At 39.9% G+C, this 23066-nt stretch overlaps 1 protein-coding gene across 2 annotated transcripts in view; it reads right to left on the bottom strand.

Annotated features, from left to right (window-relative positions):
• Nucleotides 1–1854: 1854 nt before the first annotated feature.
• Nucleotides 1855–23066, bottom strand: part of SLC25A12 (solute carrier family 25 member 12) — a 51043-nt gene continuing 29831 nt past the window's right edge. For both annotated transcript variants that reach the window (XM_026677713.2, XM_087949718.1), the window contains exons 11-18: nt 20531–20689; nt 19114–19166; nt 18768–18848; nt 11471–11611; nt 9109–9247; nt 7515–7673; nt 5023–5113; nt 1855–2468 (exon numbers count right to left, since the gene is read on the bottom strand). In XM_026677713.2, the coding sequence (XP_026533498.1) occupies nt 2279–2468; nt 5023–5113; nt 7515–7673; nt 9109–9247; nt 11471–11611; nt 18768–18848; nt 19114–19166; nt 20531–20689 (1013 nt within the window). In that variant the 3' untranslated portion in view covers nt 1855–2278. The remainder of the gene's footprint in view (nt 2469–5022; nt 5114–7514; nt 7674–9108; nt 9248–11470; nt 11612–18767; nt 18849–19113; nt 19167–20530; nt 20690–23066) is intronic.

Below are 23066 nucleotides of genomic sequence, written 5' to 3'. Positions count from 1 at the left end.
TATTTTAGTACAGTTGTAACATTTTGTAAACTAGCCAGCAAATTGGCCATAACGTAAGCTATCTTAATCTTCAAGCTTTTGCATTGCTATATTGTTGATTTTGCCATTGATGGTAGTTTCATTTTTTTGTAAATGCCAGTTACTATCCTGTGCAATAAGACTTTTTTGCATGTGTAATTTAATTGCTTCTGAAATAACTGCTTACAGGATTTTACATATAGTTGCTTAGAATGGGTGGGCAGCCTGTGGCTTGAATGTCACACATAAACCTTTTAATTAATTGAGTAAAATGGCATATTTTGGGGATATGTTTGGGGATGGGGCAGGGTGGGTAAAATAAGTCTGTGAATATTGGAGAAAAACTATCTACTCAAAGATAAGCCCATTGGCAGATTTGCTAACTCTGAAATTTTTAAACCAAGTATCATGAAAAAGTGTGTCTCTTATGGATAATCTTACCCTCAAATTTTTTGTATGATTTAATTTCCACAATTGACTTATCAGCAATTAGTGCATTTTTCATGGTTTTTGGGTTAAACATTAGAGGATCTGCTCATCCACACTGGAGTATCTGCAAGTATATAAGAGATATATAGTATTTTAAAGGGAACAACCACAGGTACATACTCGCAGATAAGCCCATCTGCAGATAAGCCCAAACAAATTTTGGGGTGGATTTTGGCCCCTAAAAGTCTTGCCTTATCTGCCACTATATGCAGAAGGCTGAATATTTCAATCCTGTTTTCTCCCATCATGGTATCATGAGGCGCTCTGCAGCCATCAGTGTTATTTTAAAAAGAGTAGCCAATAGAGGAATAAAAAAGTTGCTTACTTCAGGGTAGGACCACAATATGGTCTTGTTCACCTGGAGCCTTTAAAAAGATCCTCATTCAGTAGATACAAAATATTGTCTATAACAGACGGATATTTTTAAAACAAGATTTTGTAAAAAGTCTTCCATTCGTATGGATTTCTTGGAATAGCGATAGATCCAGCTTCATTGCACGTATTAATAACCAGATTTTCCAGTCTTTGGGAAGGGTTTTTTTGTTTTTTTATGCAGGCTTTTTGCCCCCATTCCTCAATGAGGCTTCCCAAGTGTAACAATTCAGAAGTGATGGGAGGGAGTTGCCTTAACAGTTTTTGTAAGATCTAGACTTGAGGATAGTTGGTGGTGATTGGAAGTTTCCTTGGAGTGTCTATTAATTGGTTGCTCGGAATGGTGTTGCCTCTATTTTGATGGGTTTACCGCATCTGCCTGAGGTCTGGATCAGGCATCTGAGCAGTAGATTTTAACCAGCTCTATTGAATTGTCGATGGTTTATTACCTCAGTATTGATCTCCCAAATACAGAGAACCTGATTCTAAATAAGTCTTGCATTTTGTTATCTCGCACTTTTGTATTGTAATTTTTGAAAGCTGTATCTGCATACAGGAGCTTATGGGTGTACAGCAGAGTTCCTTTTGTAAAGAAGCCCCCAGTTAAGGAGGAAATAGTCACAAGGGTACATTGCCTGAAATTCGGTTGCCCTTGCATATTCCCATGGCTTCATCTTTAAGTACCTCTCCTTGCATTCACCTAATTACTGGCAAAACAATTAGACCCCATTTCCAGGTCTTAAAAACATGCTGCATTCCCCCCTCCCCCAATCTATAATGGGGAGATGAGAGAGATTACTAATTCTTCAGCTTTTTTGGGCTTTTTAAAAATTATACACATACTCCTAAAAACAACAACTAAACATCAGAGTATTAGATTATTATTGAGGAGCAACATTGCTAGGTTAATTTTACCTTCTTTAAAACTTAAGTCTCTTTAAGATTTGGTGTCAAAGAAAAGACCCTATAGGACCCTGGTTTTAAATACATTTTATTGTCACATGATTCTTAGTAAAACACTTTCAAAACAGTCTGTACATTTCAAACTATTTAGAACTGCAATATCTGTTTCTAGAAATGCAACTGCAATTTCAATGCCATAATGATGTCTCTGTACAAAGATGTACAATATGTACAGTAACATGGAGTGCAAGCTGTGCAAAGCCAAGCCCTGGGTACTAACTCAAGCCATCAAAAGAGGAGAAGCGATCAATGGCTTGATCGTAAAGCCCGAATCAATCTCCTGTGTGCGAACGACAATTGTATCTTTGTATAGAAAGAAGCCAGTGATTCAGTCTCCGTTCAGTAAAGCGTCCTACAGCTGGCTGGAGAGCCAAGGACTGTTCTCGGATCTGTCCTTTGCGGCCGCTTTTGCCTGCTGGAAAAGTCAGCTCAGGATTCAAGCTGCTGCTTTGGTTTTCACAGGAGTGGCACTCGCTGCTTGAAATTTTGGAAGAGAAAGCCCAAATTTGTTTTCAATTCCAGCAAAAGTAGCTGTGGCAAGCCGGTACCCACCAAGGTGATCAGGATTAACAGGAGGAAGGCCTGAGATTCGAGACTTGGGATGAGGTTCTGAGCCGGAGGGCTTGCTAGTAAGAGACAAGCAAACATTGGCCACATTGAGATGCTGTTAGCATAACTGTATTACAGCATGTTCTGTTTTAATCCTGGTTCACTGACTACAACAGGGGCTTGGCTCACAAATATATAACTAAAGAACTATGACTTACAGCACCAAAGCCAATAATTGGAATTCATTTTTTGTCACTGCTAAGTTTTATGCTTATGGCTTGTTCACAAAGTGTATATTTATCTGATCACATGCTTATCACCATCCTCTTACATAGCTACTATCGGGGCTTAGGTGTAAGTAAATCCAGGCCAGGTGATTCTTCCCTTAGGAAATTCATAACCATGCTAATCTATGTAAGATCAGGCCAAATGTTAAAAATACGTGTCCCTTCTTTCCAAGAAGCCCTGTTTTGAACAGATGGTTTACATTAAAGCTGCAGAGGCTGTCTGAAAGAATTTTGGCATACATAAATCTAGATTATAAAGCAAATACTTTGGTTTCTATCTAACGTATTTCTGATCACTATTTTCTGGGTTTAATCCTGTTTCTCCTTCATTCTGGCCTGTAGTTTTAGCTTGTCTCTCTGTGTGGATGTGTACATCCATGTACATGCCAACTAGGACTGTGCAGTGACTGCAGTGTTTGATTAATATCCAATTTGGTAATTGGGAAAAAAAAATCATCCACCCTGGGACACTTCCACGCAAGATGCTTTCATTTCTCCCAGATCAGTTCTACTCACTTGTTATCCCAGACAGTCATCTCTTCTAAACCAAGCCCAAACTGCCTGAAATTTGAAGAAGAGCTCTTTCTTGAGTGGGAGGAACCTTAACCCTCCTAACTTACAACACTTTAGTGCAGGAGTGTCAAACTCAATTTCATTGAGGGCTGCATGAGGGTTGTGTTTGACCTGGGGGGGGGAGCATGGCCAGCTCGATGTCATTCGTGTCGGAGGCATCTGTGGCAGCCAGAGCGCTCTGCCTGCAGAAACAGGCTCCCAAGCTCTGTTTTCAGCTACAATGGCCTGCAACCATCTGCCACCACAGGCCGGTCCTTCACTGTTTCCAGGGCAACCCAATGGGCCTGATCTAAGCACAGAACAGTTGTAAGCACCCCGCAGGCTGGATCTGGACCGTGGGCCTTGAGTTTGACATTTCTGCCTTAGTGGATCCCATAGGGAATGCTGATCTCCCTTTTAGTGACCCAGGCAAGACAGCAGGAATAAAATAAGCAAGCTCCAATCAATTTCATTTTCTTTTTTGCAAGGGAAAACCTGCATACCAAATATCAGGCTGCCTGAAATTTTTATTTTATGTCCTTTTTCCATGAAATAGGAATGCAAATATTTTTATTTTATGGAGTCCTTGGTGCTCTCTGAGCTTGGTTGTTTGCTTGCAGGTGTTTCATTACCCAATTGGGTAACATCATCAGTGCTAATCACAAACAACCAATAGGCAATTAGGCAACATCAGTGTGAGCAGGGGTGGGATTCTACAGGTTCGCACCTATTCACTAGAACTGGATGTTAACATTCTAAGCAGTTCTGAGAACTGCTTGTTAGAATAAATTACTGGCCTAATCCTGTAAGGAAGGCAGGAAGGAAATATTCTGATGTTGCTTACAGAAACTGCCTCTCCGTTAACCCTTATTACATTCCTGGCAGGGCTAGACTTCCTGTCTCAGGAACGTCTCTGGAGTTTTTTTGCTGGTACTTTGCTGGTACTTTGCTTGTGTGGAGTGACCATTCAAAGTTACAATGGCACTGAAAAAAGTGACCAATGACCATTTTTCACACTTACGACTGTTGCAGCATCCCCACAGTCATGAGAGGCCAGGCGAGGAGATGTGTGCCTCGATGTGAGTGATATTGAGTTGGCCACACCCAGCCAATAACATGACCATCAAGCCATGTCCACCCAGTCACATGACCAAGCCACGCCCACCACCTAAGCCACGCCCACAGAACTGGTTGTTAAAATTTTTGAATCTCACCCGAGTGCAAGTATGGGGTTTGCTCCCTGTTTATATACAGTAGTCTATCCTGCCCATTTTGGGGTGTTTAGTGTAAATAGCCTTAACCATGTGATGAGAAAGTACACGGGGTTGTAGTTACTCTGTTCTTCATTTATTACTCCACTATTTATCCATATTTGTAAAAATTCTACTTAACTTCCAATAGCACTATGACAATTATCTAATATGGGGATGGAAGTTCTTCAACTTTTTGTCATTTTATAGTTGTAGTTCATTCTGTGGCACTAAAGAACCAGACATTGAGGACAAAATTTGACTTGGAATTCTATCCAATCCAGTCCCGTTTGAACTAGCTGGTCTACCGTACCATGGCACCATTCTCATAAAAGTATTTTATGAAACTTTAATTGTATACTATTTGATACAGGCACTGCTTTCTCTGAATAGGAAAGCTCCTTGTGATACATATTGCTTTTACCTGATATTTTCTGTACTTATAAAAACAAAGACAATTTACTGAGCTACATCAGTAAAGAATTGTAACAGGCTGATGCATGTCAACATTCTTTAAAATTTTGAGGATCACTTATACTTACATGCCTCCAAAATCCACATAGAGCCAGCGCTGCAGAAGTTCGTAAGTCAGTAAAGTAACACCAAATTGGGGTGAGGATCTGAACACTCGGGCTGTTGAAAAAGAAGAGTTCAACGTAACACAGATATACTGAAAACATTATTCCCCTCTTTCATAACCACTGTTATGGAAAGCATAGAAAGAATAAGAAATAACAAGCAAAATAAGGATAACAGATGAGAGGAGCGGAAAGCTAAATTTAGTTTACATGACCGCCATTCACAAATACCACTCTATAATTTTCAGTACTTGAAACCACAGTTGCTTTCACCATGTCCATAAACCACTTCATGCACTGTTTTTTTTTTTTGTCCTTTACATTTTTACTTCTGTCCCAACTCTCTTTTTCTAAGAATTACAACTCCATCCAACTATGATTTCCCTCTTCTGAAGACATTCACTCTTCCTTCTCATATTTGCTTGACACTCAACTCTTGTTTATTTTCTCTATATAAGCAAGTCACCTCAACATACTTTTCTGTAAATTGGTCATTCACTTTTTTTACTTAATCCACATTCATCAAGCATTCATTTTACCACTTTTTGTTTTACCTATACCAACTGCACTCAATTTGCTTTACATTCTCCTATCTCTCTGATCCTCCCTTCTATGTAACAAAATGGGCAGGTGTTCATAAAAAAAACCCAATCATTTCACTTCTTGCAAAACACATTATTTGCAACAAACATCATACATTAGCCACTATTTTTATGTGCATCTCTACATCTTAAACATCCTCCATCCCATTTTTTTATGAAAAAAAATCTACAAAAATAAATTCTTCTACTTGCTCTAGTTCTTTTTTTGGGGGAGAGGGGTTGCCACTTATATATGTTTTGCATGTCAGAATTCCACCAATTTCTCTAATTAAATCATGATTCTCGAGCCAAACTTCAAAAAACTTCAAAGGATTCATTAGAGGAGACATACTGGCACTGCCCTGCATGAAGCCAATATGTAATTTACAGTCATCTGTGACCCTGTTTCCCCCCTCCCCCAGGGTGTCTCATAAACCAGATTCTCCAATTGAGCACATTCACGGGCTGGGTGTCATAATTCACGGTCTCCAATTAAATATATTCACGGGCAAAATCTCTGGTATTTTAGTTATAATCTTTTAAAGATAAGAGCTGGAATGTACTTTTGCTTCCCCCTCCTTTTTATGGCAACTACTAAAACATTGCAATTGTTCAGATCATTTCCCATGTCAAATACAACTACTTTGGTTTTTGATACATTAATTAATTAATTAATCCATATTCTGCCTTGCTTCTATCTCACATACACTGCAAATCATTTGGGTTCCCGGCCAACAACACAATATAACCGGTTACAAAAATACAAGCATATTCCTGTTCTGAACCTCCTGTGTCCCTGTAAACATTTGTCTATATTATAAACAAGCAATGGGGTATGACATATATTTGACTTACTTCTCTTCTATTAGAGTCAAGTTTCCATGGCCTACTGTTAAGGCCAGTAGAGTTGGGGTTGCCTGTATCTCCAGAGAGAGGCTAATACATTGGGCAGGCACTATTCTCAGGAACTACTCTTTTCCTATTTTATTCCTATAAAGCCCCAGAGGGAAGTGATCCATTGAAACAGAGCAAAAAGTCATCGATATGCTCACTCCTATCCTAGCCAAGGAAGTTACAGCATGGAAAGATTATATGATTTTGCAGCCCTGTGTTTGGATACATGTTTCTGTTTCAGGGTGGGTTTGTTATATTTGTTTTGTTTTTATTTATTATTATTGTGAGATGACTAGTATTGTCTTGTATAAGTTAACTGAACAATTATTTTTCTAAATAAATGAATAAAATGTTAATGATGCCCAATTTATGCATCTCTGCCCCAGGCAAATTAACTGATGCTATTCCAGTATCTGTTCCAGCATCTGGAGACTGCAGAGGTCAGGATGGAGGAGAAAGGTTTCAGCTTAACCTTTGTAATATGGAATTGCTATGGGTTTTAAGGCTTCCAAATCCTGTGAGGTTCCATTTTTATTTCTGATGGGGATCTCATTCTTGCAGACAAGGTTTCTATTTTTTATGGGTTTTAATCCTCTGCTGAGATAGGCAGATGTATTAAGTCCTTAATTAATATAACATCCAACTTTCTCTCTTAATAATAAAAACAGTAGTAATCAATCAGCTCGTATGCATATTTGCCAGCATTCAAACACAATTAAAGCTAAATCTTACCCCCAACCTGTTTATGGTGTTCTGTGAAAACTAGAATTTCTAATCTATCCTGTAAACCATCACCTTGTTGTCCTCATTCCCACCGATGAAGCTGTACATTCAATGTACTGACAGAAACATGAAGATGGATCTGAAGTTGCCAGAGGTGGAAACAGCTGCAAGGCTGGATCCCTCACTCTCACAATTTTAATACCATTCATTAATATGACCAAGTTCTCTACTGATCAAGATGTGAAATCCTTTTCTTGCCTGCAGCTCCCTTCCAAAAGGCAGAAGGTCCTTCTTCCCGAAGTATCTTCACAAAGCAATCAATAACTCCATTGTATGTTGTCTGACCAGCCCGAGCAGCCACTTGCAGTCTCGTCTTGATGACATCAGCAGGAGTCACCAAAGAAGCCGCAGGTACACCTTTGGGAGAAATGGACTTCAGCTGAGTCTAAGCACTACCAAAAGCAAGAAATAGTATGTAGAAATACCTCCAGGAGAAGTATTGAGTAGTTAGAACAGCTTCAGGTTTCATTCAGAGCTGTGACAAAGGAGGAGCTCCCCATAACTTTGAATAACACTGATAGGTTTTAAATAGCACTGTACAGGTAATCCTTGAGTTACAAGTTTACTTAGTGACCATTCAAACTTACAACGTCATTGAAAAACAGTGACATGACCATTTTTCACATTTACAACTGTGGCAGCATTCCCATGGTCATTTGATTTAGATGCTTGACAGCTGACTCATTCTTATGACGGTTGCAGTGTCCCAGAGTGATTGTGACCTTCTGACGAAGGAAAATCAATATGGAATCAACATTCACTTCACAAACATGTTACTAACTTAACAACTGCACTGATTCACTTAACAATTGTGCCCCCCCCCCCAAAAAAAAAGTAAAATGGGGCAAAACTCACTTAACAAATATTTCACTCTGCCACAGAAAATTTGGGCTCAATTGAGATCGTAAGTCGAGGACTAACTGTATTGGACAAGGAGGAGCCAAAAATGTTTGGGCCACATTTCTTCTGCCCTACCCCCCACTCTGAATATTTTTTCACTGCAAATCTAGCAACACAGTAGATTGCACGAATTCTAAAGAGCAATTCCTACAAGCAAATGTCAGTCCTTTACTTGCTCTCAATCAGTTTGAGTGCTGTATCCACACAGGCTTAGATAGGAGGAGGTTGCTAGGTAACCATATATGAAACTTAGGGGACCTCACATGATCAACAAGAACTGGCTTAATATATTGTTCCTAACCGAGTGGCAATGCGCCTAAATGAGAACCGCCAGTGGAATGGAGAGGAGAAACTTCAAATAGACAAATAACTGTCTTTTTTTTTTTCCACACCAGGAACAAGGACGAATTTGCTTTCTTCTTTTACAGAAATATTTTAAAAGTTTCTCCTTCCAACTAATACGAGTACAGCTTCCCAAAACTGAATTGAAAACTGCCTAAATTGGGGTTTTCACTTTGTATTACCCTGCCAAAATTAAGAATTGTATATCAAATGTAGGAAAAGGGCATAAATTATTCTTACTGCCTTCAAAAAGCGGTCACCCAAGCTGAGAGCTTTGAACAAGGGCAAGCCCCAGCCAACCCACCAACCCAATTTGACTACATGTTGCTGAGCTGCATTAAGCTGTTTATCCACATTATGCAAATGTAATTAGCCATCATCAAAATTGGGCTACCTCCCACCAAGGATAAAAGTGATCAAATTTGGATTAAGTTAAACACAATAGTATATTAGCTTCCTCTACGTGGTCTAATGAATATTAAATGTTGCCAAGAATTTTAATGTGGGGGGTGGGGGGTGGACTTATTTGCCAATTACTCAACAAAGTTACCTGCAATAGCACCAGCTGTAAGAAGATTAAGCCCTCCCACATGACCATTTTCATCTGCAAGCATCAGTTTACAATGAGCGTACACAGGAAAATAGATAGCAGAAAAGGGAATGTCTCGGAGAAAACAGGCCTTGGCTCCCTGTCACGTGGAAAAGAGAAACAAAGAATGAGTCAGTCACGCATATAGGAGGAATTCTTACCGCCTCTGATCACGAGGGGACAGGGCACGCATCTTCTATGTAGATGTAGGAAGTGCAATTCATTACAGTGCCTGGAATGCGTTGGACAAAATGCTTTTGTGATCTGGCAAACCAACTCGATGATCTGCAGTCCCGTGGAACTAAGAAAGGTCCAAACAACTAAGGTACAAAGATGGTACCAAAGAAAAGGCTTTGTGCTTAGATTGTGTTGAAACAACAAGGCAAGGAACAGGAATACTTCTCGGCTAAAAGAGCTTTTAAGGGTATTCTAAGATGGCAGATCTCTTCGGTCATTTGTTGGATGGAAATAGAACACGAGAGAAGAACAATTCCATTCTAAGACCAGAATGATTTTTTGGAGGACAATATGGGCCAGATGGAGGTTACACCTTTTGCCACATTCATTCATCCCAAACGTGGCCTCTGTTTGACACACGAACATTTGGGATGAAAACTCTGCTTCAGATCTTCCAATTACCTTCCCACCCATCCACCCCAAAAAATCCCATTCATGTACACTGATTCTGTATCATTCTTCTAATGCACTAGAGTCAAATCCAAAACTCAACTGATGGAGGAAGATCTGCAAAGCAGAACTATGGATGGCTTGGGCCAATACCCATTGGAATTTTTTTTTTTTAAATCTATGGCCATTTCTGTCCTTTTCAAAACCCATTATTTCAATTAAGAAAGGGCTAGGCTGAGGGGTCCTTGGTGCTCTCTGAGCTGGGTTGTTTTCGTGCAGACATTTCATTACCTAAATTGGGTAACATCATCAGGGTAGTGATGATATAGCCTAGTTTGGGCAATGAAATGTCTGCAAGAAAACAAGCTCAGAGAACACCAAGGACCCCCCCCATTTCCACCCTGAGCTACAAATATTCTCCTTTGTTGAAAAGGGTTGGCTGACAATCTGTGCAACCCTCCTTTCAGGTAATCTGCAAGTAAAACAGGGAATTGTTCACATGCTTTTCCTTTTTTTTAAGAAAAAAAGCAAACCGCAGTGAAATGTTGTTTGGAATTGCCCTTAAGAAAAAAAAAAATGCCTCTGCATGAATTTTAAGTTGAAAGGGAAGTGGCTGTGCAATATTCTTGGGCTGTTGTCACAAAGCCATGAACTATCGTGGGATTTTGTTTTATATCGAACCAACGAATTCTATTTTAGAAGAGCACCAAAGCTGCTACTATCCATTGAATTTACATATTAGCCCCTTGCCCTGGTGAAGGGTAAAGGAATACCTCTCCTAGTGTAAGAAAACAAATAGCTTTTGCTCCATTACCTCTTATTTACAAGGATGGAAATAAGCGGGCCTGCAGGGAAAGAATTTTGTCTAGCATCTTTCTAAAGAGCAGGGCATCTTGAGTCTGACTTTTTTTTAAAAAAAACAAAATTCATCCTAGACAAATCCCTCTACTTAACTCCTAAAAGATTTGAATCCTGCTAAATTCTACTCCCTCTTTCCTGTTGTCATATTAAGACAAAGAGAGTAGCATGCTGTGAATGCAACAATAGAGACAGCAGAGCTACAACAGAAATGTTCAAATAATTTGGGGCTGCACAACAAATATAAAAGAAAACCAAAAAGAGTCTTTTTCTTTCTTTCCTTCCTCCTTCCCCACCCAGAAATGGAAAACAGCAGAGCAGTGCCAATATCCAGCAGGTTGGCAGTATTTTGGGAGAAAGCTTTGGGAGAAAGTACATGTGAAATAAAGGAGAGGAGACTTTCCACACAAGTTTTGGCCACCAATATAGAGGTAGCCCTCAACTTACAATCACAATTGAGCCCAGAACTATGGTCATACAGCATTGTATGTATCATTAAGCGAACTGGCCATGTAATCCCAGTTCTCCTTGTTGTGGTTGTTATTTGGAGTATATGGTGCCTCAGGGGATAGGAGAGATCCTGGGTAGCTGAAGGAACAAGTTGTAAGTTGAAGACTCCCTGTACAGGTGGATTTGTTTTCTCCCATTTTTCCCAATGGACACCCCCCCCCCCGGCCAAATGCCAAAAGATAATATTTTCAAATGTGAAAAGATTCCCCTATAGCCCATCACATAGGAAGGTTTCCTTAGGATGGGGGAGTGGAATTGTTTGTTTCTTTCAACAGCCTCCCTGCCACATGATAAGAGAGTGAAGAAGCAAAACCAATAAAGGATGTACCTTATACAGTCCAAAAAGCCCCAAGTCCTTCAGAACGGTGAGGGCGCTAACTCTGGGTCCAGTGGTGATTTCTCCTGCTACCTGCAAGCGAATCTTGACAATCTCCAGTGGGTTCGTGAAGATGACTTGTGAACCTCCTGCCTGCAAAACCACGAGAAAGGCAGCTCAGATCAGCTTCTTCCCAAGGTCAGCTACTGGCCTGAGCTTTTAAATGCAACCGACTATGTCAAATACACCATCAGGAAGTGGCTAGGAATATCATGTACCTTCTTAACTTCAACGAGAGTCCATAATTCAGGATCACGGTAATTTTGCAGGACCAAAAGGAAAGAAAAAAATCCATCTACATCTCAGATACTCGTGTTTATTTTAAACAATTGGTTCCATTGCTTACAGTAGTATTTACATGATTTAGTTATTCCAAATGATTTATCCCAAACCAATAATGTAACAAATTTGACAAAACTACAAAAGCTAAATTGATCTCTGCATTATAAATTAAATCAACAGTAACTAAAACAGTATGAATTGCATTAGTATGACTGGGGTTCTTTCAATCTGTAACAGTATTTCTCCATCTTGACAATTTTAAGACGTTTGAGCTTTAGCTCCTAAAATTCTCCAGCCAGCATGGTAAAGAATACTGAAGAAAAGCCCAAGGCAGGGAATAAGCAGCCAGGTATCGGCTGGATTACAGGCTTAATAAGGGTAGCAAGCCAAACCCAGGGCCACTGTAGAGCCTCATGCTGGCTCTACATGCAGCAGACCACGTTCAGTCCCTGGAGTGAGGAATAAGGGAAATATTACATGTGTAGCTTACCAGCTATTCCAGTGAGGAGTTTGCTAAATAACGCTACCTTCTCTTTTAATACTGGGAAACAAAGATGCAGAAGCAGTCAAAACCAGTTTTGAGCAAGCATATAACCGCTAAGTGAGATTTTGATATTCCAGTATTCCACCTCTGTGCTAAAACCACTCACCACAAGGAAGACTAGAAATAGCACTTAGACCAGAGGTTTCAAACTTGTGGCTGGCGGGCCAGATGTGTGACGTGCGGGCCCTGCCCCCACCCAGTTTAGTGAAGGGGAAAAATGGTCCCGATACATCACGTGATGCTGCTGTTACGACGCGAGTTTGACTTCCCTGACTTAGACTTATATCACTTCATAGTGTTTTACAGCCCTCTCTAAACAGTTTACAGTGTCAGTGTATTGCCCCCAACAATCTGGGTTCTGATTTTACCGACCTCGGAAGAATGGAAGGCTGAGTCAACCTTGAGCCAGTCAAGATCGAACTTCCTGGCTTTGGGCAGAGTTAGTTTGCAATAGCAATAGCATTTACCCTTATATACCACTTCACAGTGCTTTTCCAGCCCTCTCTAAGAGATTTACAGTGTCAGCCTATTGCCCCCAACAATCTGGGTCCTCATTTTACCGATCTCGGAAGGATGGAAGGCTGAGTCAACCTTGAGCAAATCAGAATCGAACCCCTAGAGTGAGCAGTGAGTTAGCCCTGCTGTATTGCATTCTAACCATTGTACCACCATTGCAGAATAGTCCAATGTCAACTTCCTTGTCCTTCCAATGTCCTGCTGGAGCTGGGCACAAAAACCATCTTCAAGACATACCAAATTTCTTGATACAGTGCTTCAAAATATTATATGGTTTTATTTATTTGTTATTTAAGACCCATCCATCTCCCTCACAGACATCATCCAAGGTTACACGAGTGGACTTCCTTTTCCAAAACTGCAGTGGAGGCTTCCTCAGGGCATGGAAAAAGGTGTCACAGCAGGCTTCCCTGAAAAACTGATCTACCAGCATTGCCTGTTCTGTAGGTGCGCAGAAACCCCTAGATAGGAAACCAGGACATGTAGTTGTCGTGACAGGTAGAAGATGGTAAAAGAGTAGCTTGACTTTTTTCCCCCAGTATCTAACCAATCCGCTTGATAGTTAATAACGAGCCGAATCAAGATGACATTTTGTTATTTTAAATAAGTGGCATGGCTCTTAGGCTTGCCTGTGAAGCTTTTTACCATTTTCCCTGAAAATTCACTGTTTAATAGTGAATAATGGGTGCATCTCCATCACCACATCTGTTACAATAAAAAACAGAAATGTCTGTATATGTGGGGAGGAGGGGTAGATACAGACAGAAACAAACACACTTTAACAATTTTTCTAGTCTGGACATGACACAAATTTAACAGCTGTCAAGGTTTTTTTTTTTTTTTAATATTTCATTAGTAGAGCAGAAGCATTATCCCTCACAAGATGTTGCTGCATGAGCTATTCCCTCCTAAGTTGTGCATTTTAACCCAAGACGTCCACGAAGCTGCATTTCAAATTTCACAGGAAGATTTAATGTGACAGTTTTGCTCCAGAAGCATAGAAACAGACCGGGATGGGGTATGTTTAGGCTCTCTCTTTGATAAGATTCAAAATGGAACAGATTATGGGACCTTCCCACCTACTTTAATAAAACCCTTTGTTATTTTCTTAAATGTATTCATCTGCTTAAAATGTGTGGTGCCCTAGTTGGCCACAATTAGTTAGCATTTTTTTCCTGATTGAAAACAGTTCTCAACTTCATTACACTGAGGGTTGTTTGAGAGGCAAAAAAAATATGGCACTTTTGTAGAAATAGGATCTGATTAATATAGATCTTTCACTGATCAGACAGAAATTACTGTAATTCTTAACCTATGTTATTGCCATTCTTTTATTTCTACGTATATTTTTATACACACACACATATATTACCGGTACATTAACAAATTTTAACAATGATCTGCTGTTTTTAAAACAAGATGCTTAGTTATATAAAATTAATAAGCTGAAAATTCTTACCTAACAAATACAGCCTTATTCAATTCTGTGAGGCATATAAATTCCTACCTATTCACTTTGTGTTTTGTTATTTTTGCCTCTTTCCTGTTTTTTAAATGTATTTTTTCCTCCCTAAAAATATTCCATAATTTTTCTTTCCTCCCCATGTGCCTGGTCCAGCAGGAATAAGAGCTGGCCTGTATAAACAGACCGTCATCCATTTAAACTGTTGCTAGTCTATATTATTCACCCTATGGGCAGTGGAATAATGTGCCATATTGGTCTCAGCATGATAAGACATGGCTCCTGCCAATGCTTGAATTAAAAACTGCCTAGGAAGTCTATAGGCCCTACTTGAGGTCTGTAATAGAAAGCAAGTATGAAGTAAAAAACTCTAGAAATAAACCACCCCTTTCAAATGGGACATTCTCCGTCATACGCCTGGCCTCACTACTTTCACATGAAACACAACTCCTAAACTTGACAGAAAACTCTTAAGGCTGCACATGACAGACTCAATTCTGAATGGAGGTTATTCATACCACTCGGGCATAGGAACAATCTGGCCTTCTTTAGTTAACCTCTATGTCGTGAAAAATAAAGTCTCCACGAGGAACAAAGAACTGGAGCTGACGGCAAAGGTTAGGAGAGGAGATGCCGCCCCACATCCACCATGGACACTTCTCCACATGCCAGAGGCTGAAGGAAACGCACCAGTGACCCTGCAACAGAAGACCTCTTGCCCTTTCCAATTCCACCCCCGAGGCACCAGCCACAAGAGACAGGAGGGTGGATAGTGGGGGGCCTGTTCCCAGCCACTCCGCTGCTGCTGCTGCTGCTGCTGCTGTTCAGCCCAAACCAGCCAGGCTATTTTCCCTGCACAGGAAGGAACCCCTTAATGGAGACTTCCTTCAAAGGCTTCTAGGTGCTCGCCGTCTCTCCCCCAGCAAAGCCAAGGCTTTTATATACACTGTCTCCTCCAAGCCCTTAAGTCCCTCTCTCTTTTTTAGACACCCTGCCTGCCTGCCTATCTATTTATCCATCCATCCATCCAGGGGTGGGATTCAAAAAAATTTACTACCGGTTCTGTGGGCGTGGTGTGGCCTGGTGTGATGGGCGTGGCTTGGTGGGTGTGGCAGCAGAAGGATACTGTAAAATCATTCCACTCCTGGGGGAAGGTTACTGCAAAATTCCAATCCCATTGCCTCCCCACCCCACTAACCTGTTTTCCAGCTCCGTTCTCCTGTGCAGGGCAACAAAAGAAGACCCAGCTGATCAGCTGGGACTTGGGAGGCAGAGAATAGATAGGGGTGGGGCCAGTCAGTGATAGTATTTGCCGGTTCTCCAAACTACTCAAAATTTCTGCTACTGGTTCTCCAGAACTGGTCAGAACTGGCTGAATACCGTCTGTCTGTCTGTCTGTCTGTCTGTCTGTCTGTCTGTCTGTCTGTCTGTCTGTCTGTCTGTATATCAAAAAAGTGACAAGGAAACATTTCAGGGCAGAGTCAGGTTGTCTGGAATAAGCAGTCTTTGAAGCTCCTTGTCTGCATCTCTTGTGAGGGTTTCCGAAATTCAAAAGTCAGTCATTTTTTTATGTTTAAAAAAAATCTTCCCTTGCCTGCCCCTTCACCCATTGAGCTAAACCAAATTTTTTTTAAAAAAAACCCACATTATATTTTAGCTTGAGTGAACCCATTGAATATAACCTTATATATTTATTTAAGCTGTTTTCTTTTTAGTGGCAATCATCCCATGAGCTGCTATTATATAGTAATTAATGCTTGTTATGAATAAGTATGTAAACGGCATACTGCACATAGTTACATGTAAACACAGGTATATATCTTTGCAGAGGTCAGCATTTTTAAAATATAAAGTAGGACCCCCTGCCCAACTTTACTTGTCTATTACCAGCTATGTCCTATTGTTTCTCTTATTCTTTTATTTTTCTTATATGTACCCATTTCATGTATTCACAACTATGTACACATTTATACTTATTATCTTGTAAACAATTGGCAAATCAAATAAATAAATAAATAAAATAAATAAAAATAAAATAAATAAGTATGCCCCACACATCTACAAACACACACACACACACACACACACACACCATCTGTATGTCTGTGTCTATCTATCTACCTATCATCTATCTTTCTATCATTGTCTGTCTGTCTGTCTGTCTGTCTGTCTGTCTGTCTGTCTGTCTGTCTGTCTATCTATCTATCTATCTATCTAAACTTTCTGACTTCTCACTTCTGCTATCTGAGTGCCAGGATAAAACATTGAACTGGTAACCAGGGGAACTGTTATTTCATGTTTGCTATCCAGGATGCCATAATCAGATAAAAGTAATTTGAAGCTCATCCTATCTGCTAAAGGGAGAGAGAACTAAGAAACATCTGAAAACTTTTTTTTTTGCTGGATTTACAACGCATTCCCAGGTTTGCAAATTATGGCCCCGGGAGAAGGAATGGAGAGCATGCTTAATGCAAGTGTGAAGCATATTGTGGTACAAAATGATATTAAGTTAGGAGCCTTGATTATCAGACTTCATTACAAAAAATGAAATTGCTAGCATTTGTGACTGAACACAAGTCACAGCAGGGGGGGAAATATCCTAATGAATGCATACCTGAAAACATCTTTAAGCTGGTTGTTTAATATGAACCCATTCTAATTTAAATGTGCATATATTTCCATAAAAATTACACCGCTTTTAACTGTGCAGATTTCTTCACACAACCTCAGCAGACCTTTTCTTCCCCCATTACCCTCAGCAATGCACCCAGTTGTTAGAGCAGAATTACAAAGGGGAAAGGGTTAGCAGATGTGCTGAGTTTGGAAATACTTTTATCTGCAGCATGGAAGGGATTCTTCCAGTGTATATGATAGAGACATTCAATGGGCCTTCCAGAACAGATGAGATTCTCTCCTAGTAATGAATGACCACATGCTTGTTCCCTTTCCCCAAATTTAGATTCACAAGTGGACAATTAAAAGACTGAAGTATCAACAGAACTGCCACTCATAATCAGGAAAAACAAAAAGCAATGTTACTTCAAGGCTGCCTCCTTGAATTTGCAGCTGGCAAAGGTCAACAGCTTTCTCATCCAAAATTTAGATAACAAGCCAAAGAACTATAAATCCATCCTGCTCAAATGGAAGTTAATATATAAGTGGCTATATGAGACCCTCAGTGAGTTACTATCCATCTCTAAGATGCTTGGAAGGGGCAACACATCCATGTCACCAATTCTTTCTCTCATTCTGGTTGATCAAAATTTACTTTCCAGGTTTTTAAAGATACAGAGGTTGTACTTGGCAATCATAGAGGATAGCGTCCTATCAAATATTTAAAATAACAAGCAAAGGCTGGGCACTTTTGCAATGTACATTTGAAGAAATAAATGCCAGATAAAGTTCACAGCTGATTATTAAAATGTTCTCCAACCTGCTGGGAAAATACGGTCCCACTAGAAAACTACAGCTAAATAATAAAAATCACAACAAACTGAAATACTTGCGCCTCCCACAGATTTCAGTAGGACTGATTTAAGTATGTATGTTTAAAAGTCTTTCCCATCAGACTTAGAAAATCGTTCCCCGATAGTTGTTTGCGGATGTTCCTCAAGAGCTTCTGTCAGGGAAAGCAGGGCTAAAAAAAGTTAAAAGGCTAAAACTTTAGCTTGTGGCATTAAAAAATTGTGAAAAGACAGATATTTTCATTCCCTATCGTTAGGGTTAGTTTCACAAGACAGGTGCCATAGCAAAGAAGGTCCACCATCTGGGACCCACCAAAGCTAGGTCCCTGGCAGATGGTATCTGCAGCATGCTCCTCTCTTCTGGATCTCATGGGCTGGGATGATATAGATGAGAGAGGGGGTCCCTCAGATGACACAGTTCTGTCCATGAAGGACTTTAAAAGTTAAAATCAGCACCTTGAATTGGACCTAGAAGCAAACTCGCAACCCATGAGGCTTGTAGGACACAGGTATGATATGTACTATTATACTATATATATAATATGTACTATCCTAGGAGCACACATAACTGCCCACCCTGCTGCGTTCTTGTACTAGTTAAAAGCTTCTGAATACTCTCCAAGGGCAGCCCTATGTAGAGTGCACTACAATATTACTCTACAATAGAAAGCATTTTCGGATTCCCTGCAGGCACTGGTTAGTCAGACTTAACCACCTTGTGAAAACAAGTAGTATTTATTATAGCCCATGCATGATGGCTGAAGCAGTATCAACTCTGTAGCGTAAAAATGGTCCATGAACTGCCAGAATCTATCCTATTTAAGCATCATTGTAGCACCAATAGGAAATGCTGAATGAAACATTTTCACCTTGAAATTCAAGCAGTTCTTCCCATGACTTGGTTAATAACTGTATTAAGCTGTCACTGTAATACAAACAGAGAGCAGAGAGCAGACTCCGTTCTACAATGTTAGTACTTACACAGCCTCCTGCGAGGATCTCTGCAAACAGTGGGATGGAACCATCTCTCTGAGTGAATTTATCTCTGACAAAGTCATTGACCTAATTAAAAAAAAAACCATACATTTTATACTATTATACCGCTTCCCATAGTTTTCACTTACAATTTAATACATTAAGAAGACCTGAAAATCAAAAGCAATTCCTTTCAAAGATAGATTACAATGTTTGGGAAATATGTGCATGTGTATTGCAGAGGTTTAAGCCCAAATGAATTACACTTCTGAATAAATGCGTATATTATGTACCGTAAATCTTTCTAAAAGAAAAAGGGGAAAGGAATTTAGTTGATCTTTAATAGACTTACTGTAAGCTTTATGGCTTTTTCTGGAGCAACACCAATGAGCTGTGGAAGTAACCCTGTATAAATAAAAAAGATTTATCACAATTATTATACCTAGACATACATAGATAGCACAAACATTTGGTTGTTCAGTACTAATCCATTCACACAAAGAACTTCCATGGACAATCATCTTCACAAATATGTTGACATAACTTTTTTTAAAAGAAAAATTCTCGCTGTGCTACATCTGGGAAGTCTGTTGTTTGTAGGCGGGCAGTTTGGTGATGTATTTTCACGAGCATCCATTCCTGATGAAATCAACTGTACGTCCTTCTCCCAGGATTTCCAAACTCTTCTTACAATAGGTTCTCAGCATACATTACAATCCTCTTTTCAACACAAAAAGACTCCTTGCTAATTTGATCAATTGGCAATCAATCTTTTGGAGACTTCATTCATTCTCGTCAAATTATGACTTTTTGAAACTCAGAAATAAGACAGGAATCCTATTGAGCCTGAAGATGCTTGAATGAACACAACCAAAGAAAGTCCTTTTCATGTTACTGAGTCATCAGGTAACAATAGTGGGGGCTTGAATCCCCCGGGAACCAGAAGCCGTTATACAATCCCTGAACAATGAGGGATGGAGGGGGAATTGGGAAAGCTCCAAACCAGCAGAGATCTGCTCACGTCAAGTTATTTTGTCCAATTTGGGACAATTCCTTCTTTCTACTGCAATATTCCCCAGCCTCTTCTACAGGGGTGGGATTCAATCGGTGTTACTACCGGTTCGGTAATTACGTTTTGCCTGTTAGGTTTTGGAGGCTCTGCATGTTTGCTACAGTATCTTTTCAGACCAATACAATGTGTGAAAAGGTATAAGGTTTTCATGAGTTCCTGTCATCCTTTGAGAGGGCATCTGATGAAGTGAGCTGTAGATCCAACCAAAACATTGCCTGTTAATAAAATGTGCTAGTCTAAAAAGATAGGACTGGATTCCATTCGATTTTTTGGCTACCACAGACTAACATTCTACAATGTGCACTTTATAAAAAGGGAACGATTTACAAATAGAGGACACCAGCCCCCCCCCACCCCAAAAGGTATGTTGCTTATGCTCTCCCCACTTACAAATCAGTTTCTACAGTTGTTTGGTGATGAGGATGTATCCTAATGCCACAGCAGCTCAGTGTTTTGCAATCTTTGCAAAAGGGACAATCCCATTAAAGTAGGCGGCATGTACTGCCCCATTCCAACTATAGGTTCATCTTCTGACTTCAGAACAAGAACCAATATCTAGACACTGAGCTACCTCCCAGTCTTATGGGAGCTCCCTTCATTTCAGAAGACTCCTGAATTTAGAGCGCACAAGATGAGGGCCAGAATGCCCTTCAAATCCCCTGCGGGCAAATTTGAAACACACCCGTTGCCTCCTTACCTCTATAAAGGCCAAAAAATCCCTCATAGCGCAAAACCTTCTTAAAACAATCAAAACTGCTTTTGTACATCAGCTCTCCCACCACGGAGCCAGTGGAGCGCTGGTTCTGCATGCGAGTCTTTACCAAGTCAATAGGATATACTGCAGTAGCTCCCACAGCTGAGAAGAAGGACCAAAAAGAAGAACATCAACTTGATAGTCTGATTTCTCATTGTGCACACCCACAAAAATAGGTTCTAGCTGATATTCATCTACAACCTTAAGTGACTGTAATTATGTCAGCCTTTCTCCAACACCCCAGACAAGTCTGGAGAGCATCAAGTTATGGGTGTTCTTGTGAACCAAGAAGAAAACCCAAAGGGTGGGTGGGAAGCAGGGAATGTATAGGAGGAATAGCTGTTTCTGAAATCTGCTTCTGAACTATAATCCTAAACAGTTTAGATTCAGGGTAAATATTCACATTTTCTATTTCATGTTGCTGCTGAGATCTGGCATTAAAATGAGGTTCAGGTGCCATATCTCAGACCAAATTAAACTTCTGGCATGTTCCTTAAACCTGTGGCATGGCCGAGAAAAGAACCTGCTTCTATCTTCTAATTTTGTATGGAGACATTTCTATTCTGGAGAAAAATTCTCAGGTCAGATGGAAGCCATTTGATATTAATATTATATGGATCCCTCTTTTCTTCTTTTTATTTCTATTTCTCCCCTTAGCTTTTTTAAAATCACTGTAATGCATATATTCATTTATTATGCTACCCTTAATGTGCTTGGGTTGTTTGCTCTTACTAACACATATATAAAAGGAAACAGAGGGAGGGAAGAGCAGATGGAAACTCTGGCTTTTCTTCCTGAAGAAGGACAAGTATTTGACCACATTTTTCATTTTCTAACACATTAGAGATCCAATTTGGCCTAGTGGTTAAGACATCAGTCTAGAAACCAGTAGACTGAGTTCTACTCCCGCCCTAAGCTCAAAGCCAACTGGGTGACCTTGGGCCAGTCACTGTCTCTCAATGAAGCAGTGGCAAAACACTTCTGAAGAAAAAACTTGCCAAGAAAACTGCAAGGACTTGTCCAGGCATTTCTGAGAACTGAAGTGAAGGAAAAGTTTAAGAGGTGGTTGTTTTGTACTTTTTGAACAAATATCCCAAATCTGGAACGTCTTGTCACTGGAGGGGAGATCCACAATCACCCTTTTGGCCTTCAAGAGAGGCATTAAAAGCTGACTTCCAAGTTGGCTTGGGACCCCACTGGGGATGGTTTTTGCTGGAGGAGATTGATGAGTGATAGATAAAAGCCCTTGCCTGTATTTTTCATGTTTTTGGTCTTTAGGCTTCATTTAATTATTGTTAATTTTAACGCTTTTATATTTATGATTTTTATGGCTCTGTAAGTCACTCAAAATTGCTTCAGATAGTGAGGTGGGTGGCATATAACTTGAATTAAACAAACAAACAAATCACTCTTTTTGAAGATTTGGGGCCACCACGTGTGGCTTTTGTACTTATAATGGGGATTGAAATGTTCCCAGGATATTGTCAGGCTTCTACATCTCTTAGCTGTGTCAATTTACTTCCTCTGCAGCATTAAATCTGGAGGAGCCACCAGGTTAATTAATTAGTTCTTAAATTATTTTTCAAATTAAGTGACCATTTCTCCCCACCCCTTTTGCTATAACAACAAACACAGCAAGGCAGCAATCATATAGAAAGTTTGTTTGTTTGTTTGTTTGTTAAATTAGTTTGCCGCCTATCTCTCTACAAGGCAACTCTGGGTGGCTTATATATAAAAGTGATAAAAGCATAAAAATCAGTATTTTTAATAACAATAAAAATGAAAAGATGGGGAGGGAAGGGAAAGGATGCGCAGGGCAGGAGGTGGGATCTTCTTCTGTCTTCCAATTGTTTGAAAGATTAACTGAAATCTCCAATTATTCATCCTATGTTTTAAAAAACTACAGAACAAAACTCTGAAGGGTGACAGACGGTGCTTTGTGTACGTGGGTGTATTTTACAGTGTCCTTTTGGGAAACAAGCTAATAACTAATGGTAACTATCACAAATAGTTATTTATAATAAGAGATTAAATGTCATGCTTTCCCTTTTGAAAATTGAATAGCAGTTCTACCACAATTTAATCCAAAAATGACTCTGAAACTGCATCTGAGAAGATTCCTTACATCACGGGTGTCAAACTCATGTCACGTTATTGTCACATGACGTATCATAACCTTTCCCCCCTTCGCTAAACCAGGGGTGGGGGTGTCCAGCGAGTGACACATCTGGGCCATGGGCTGCAAGTTTCACACTCCTGGCCTTACATCATTCTGCAAGTTTGGCTTCAAAAACAGTTAGGAGACTGATCTAAAAAACCACAGTCTTCATATTTAAAAAAAGAAAAAGAAAACAAAAGAAAGAACAATTCAGACTTCTCTTTAGAGCCATAGTGGCGTAGTGGCTGGAATGCAGTATTGCAGGCAAACTCTACATTCCACATCCTAAAGTTCAACTCTGACCGGCTCAAGGTTGACTCA

This window comes from Notechis scutatus, chromosome 1 (genome assembly GCF_049901735.1).
Source record: "Notechis scutatus isolate UNSWTSFEM ecotype Mainland chromosome 1, rNotScu1.2, whole genome shotgun sequence".
Classification (NCBI taxonomy): domain Eukaryota; kingdom Metazoa; phylum Chordata; class Lepidosauria; order Squamata; family Elapidae; genus Notechis; species Notechis scutatus.
Note: the sequence above shows the minus strand (reverse complement) of the source record. Positions and strands in the feature narration are given on the sequence as shown.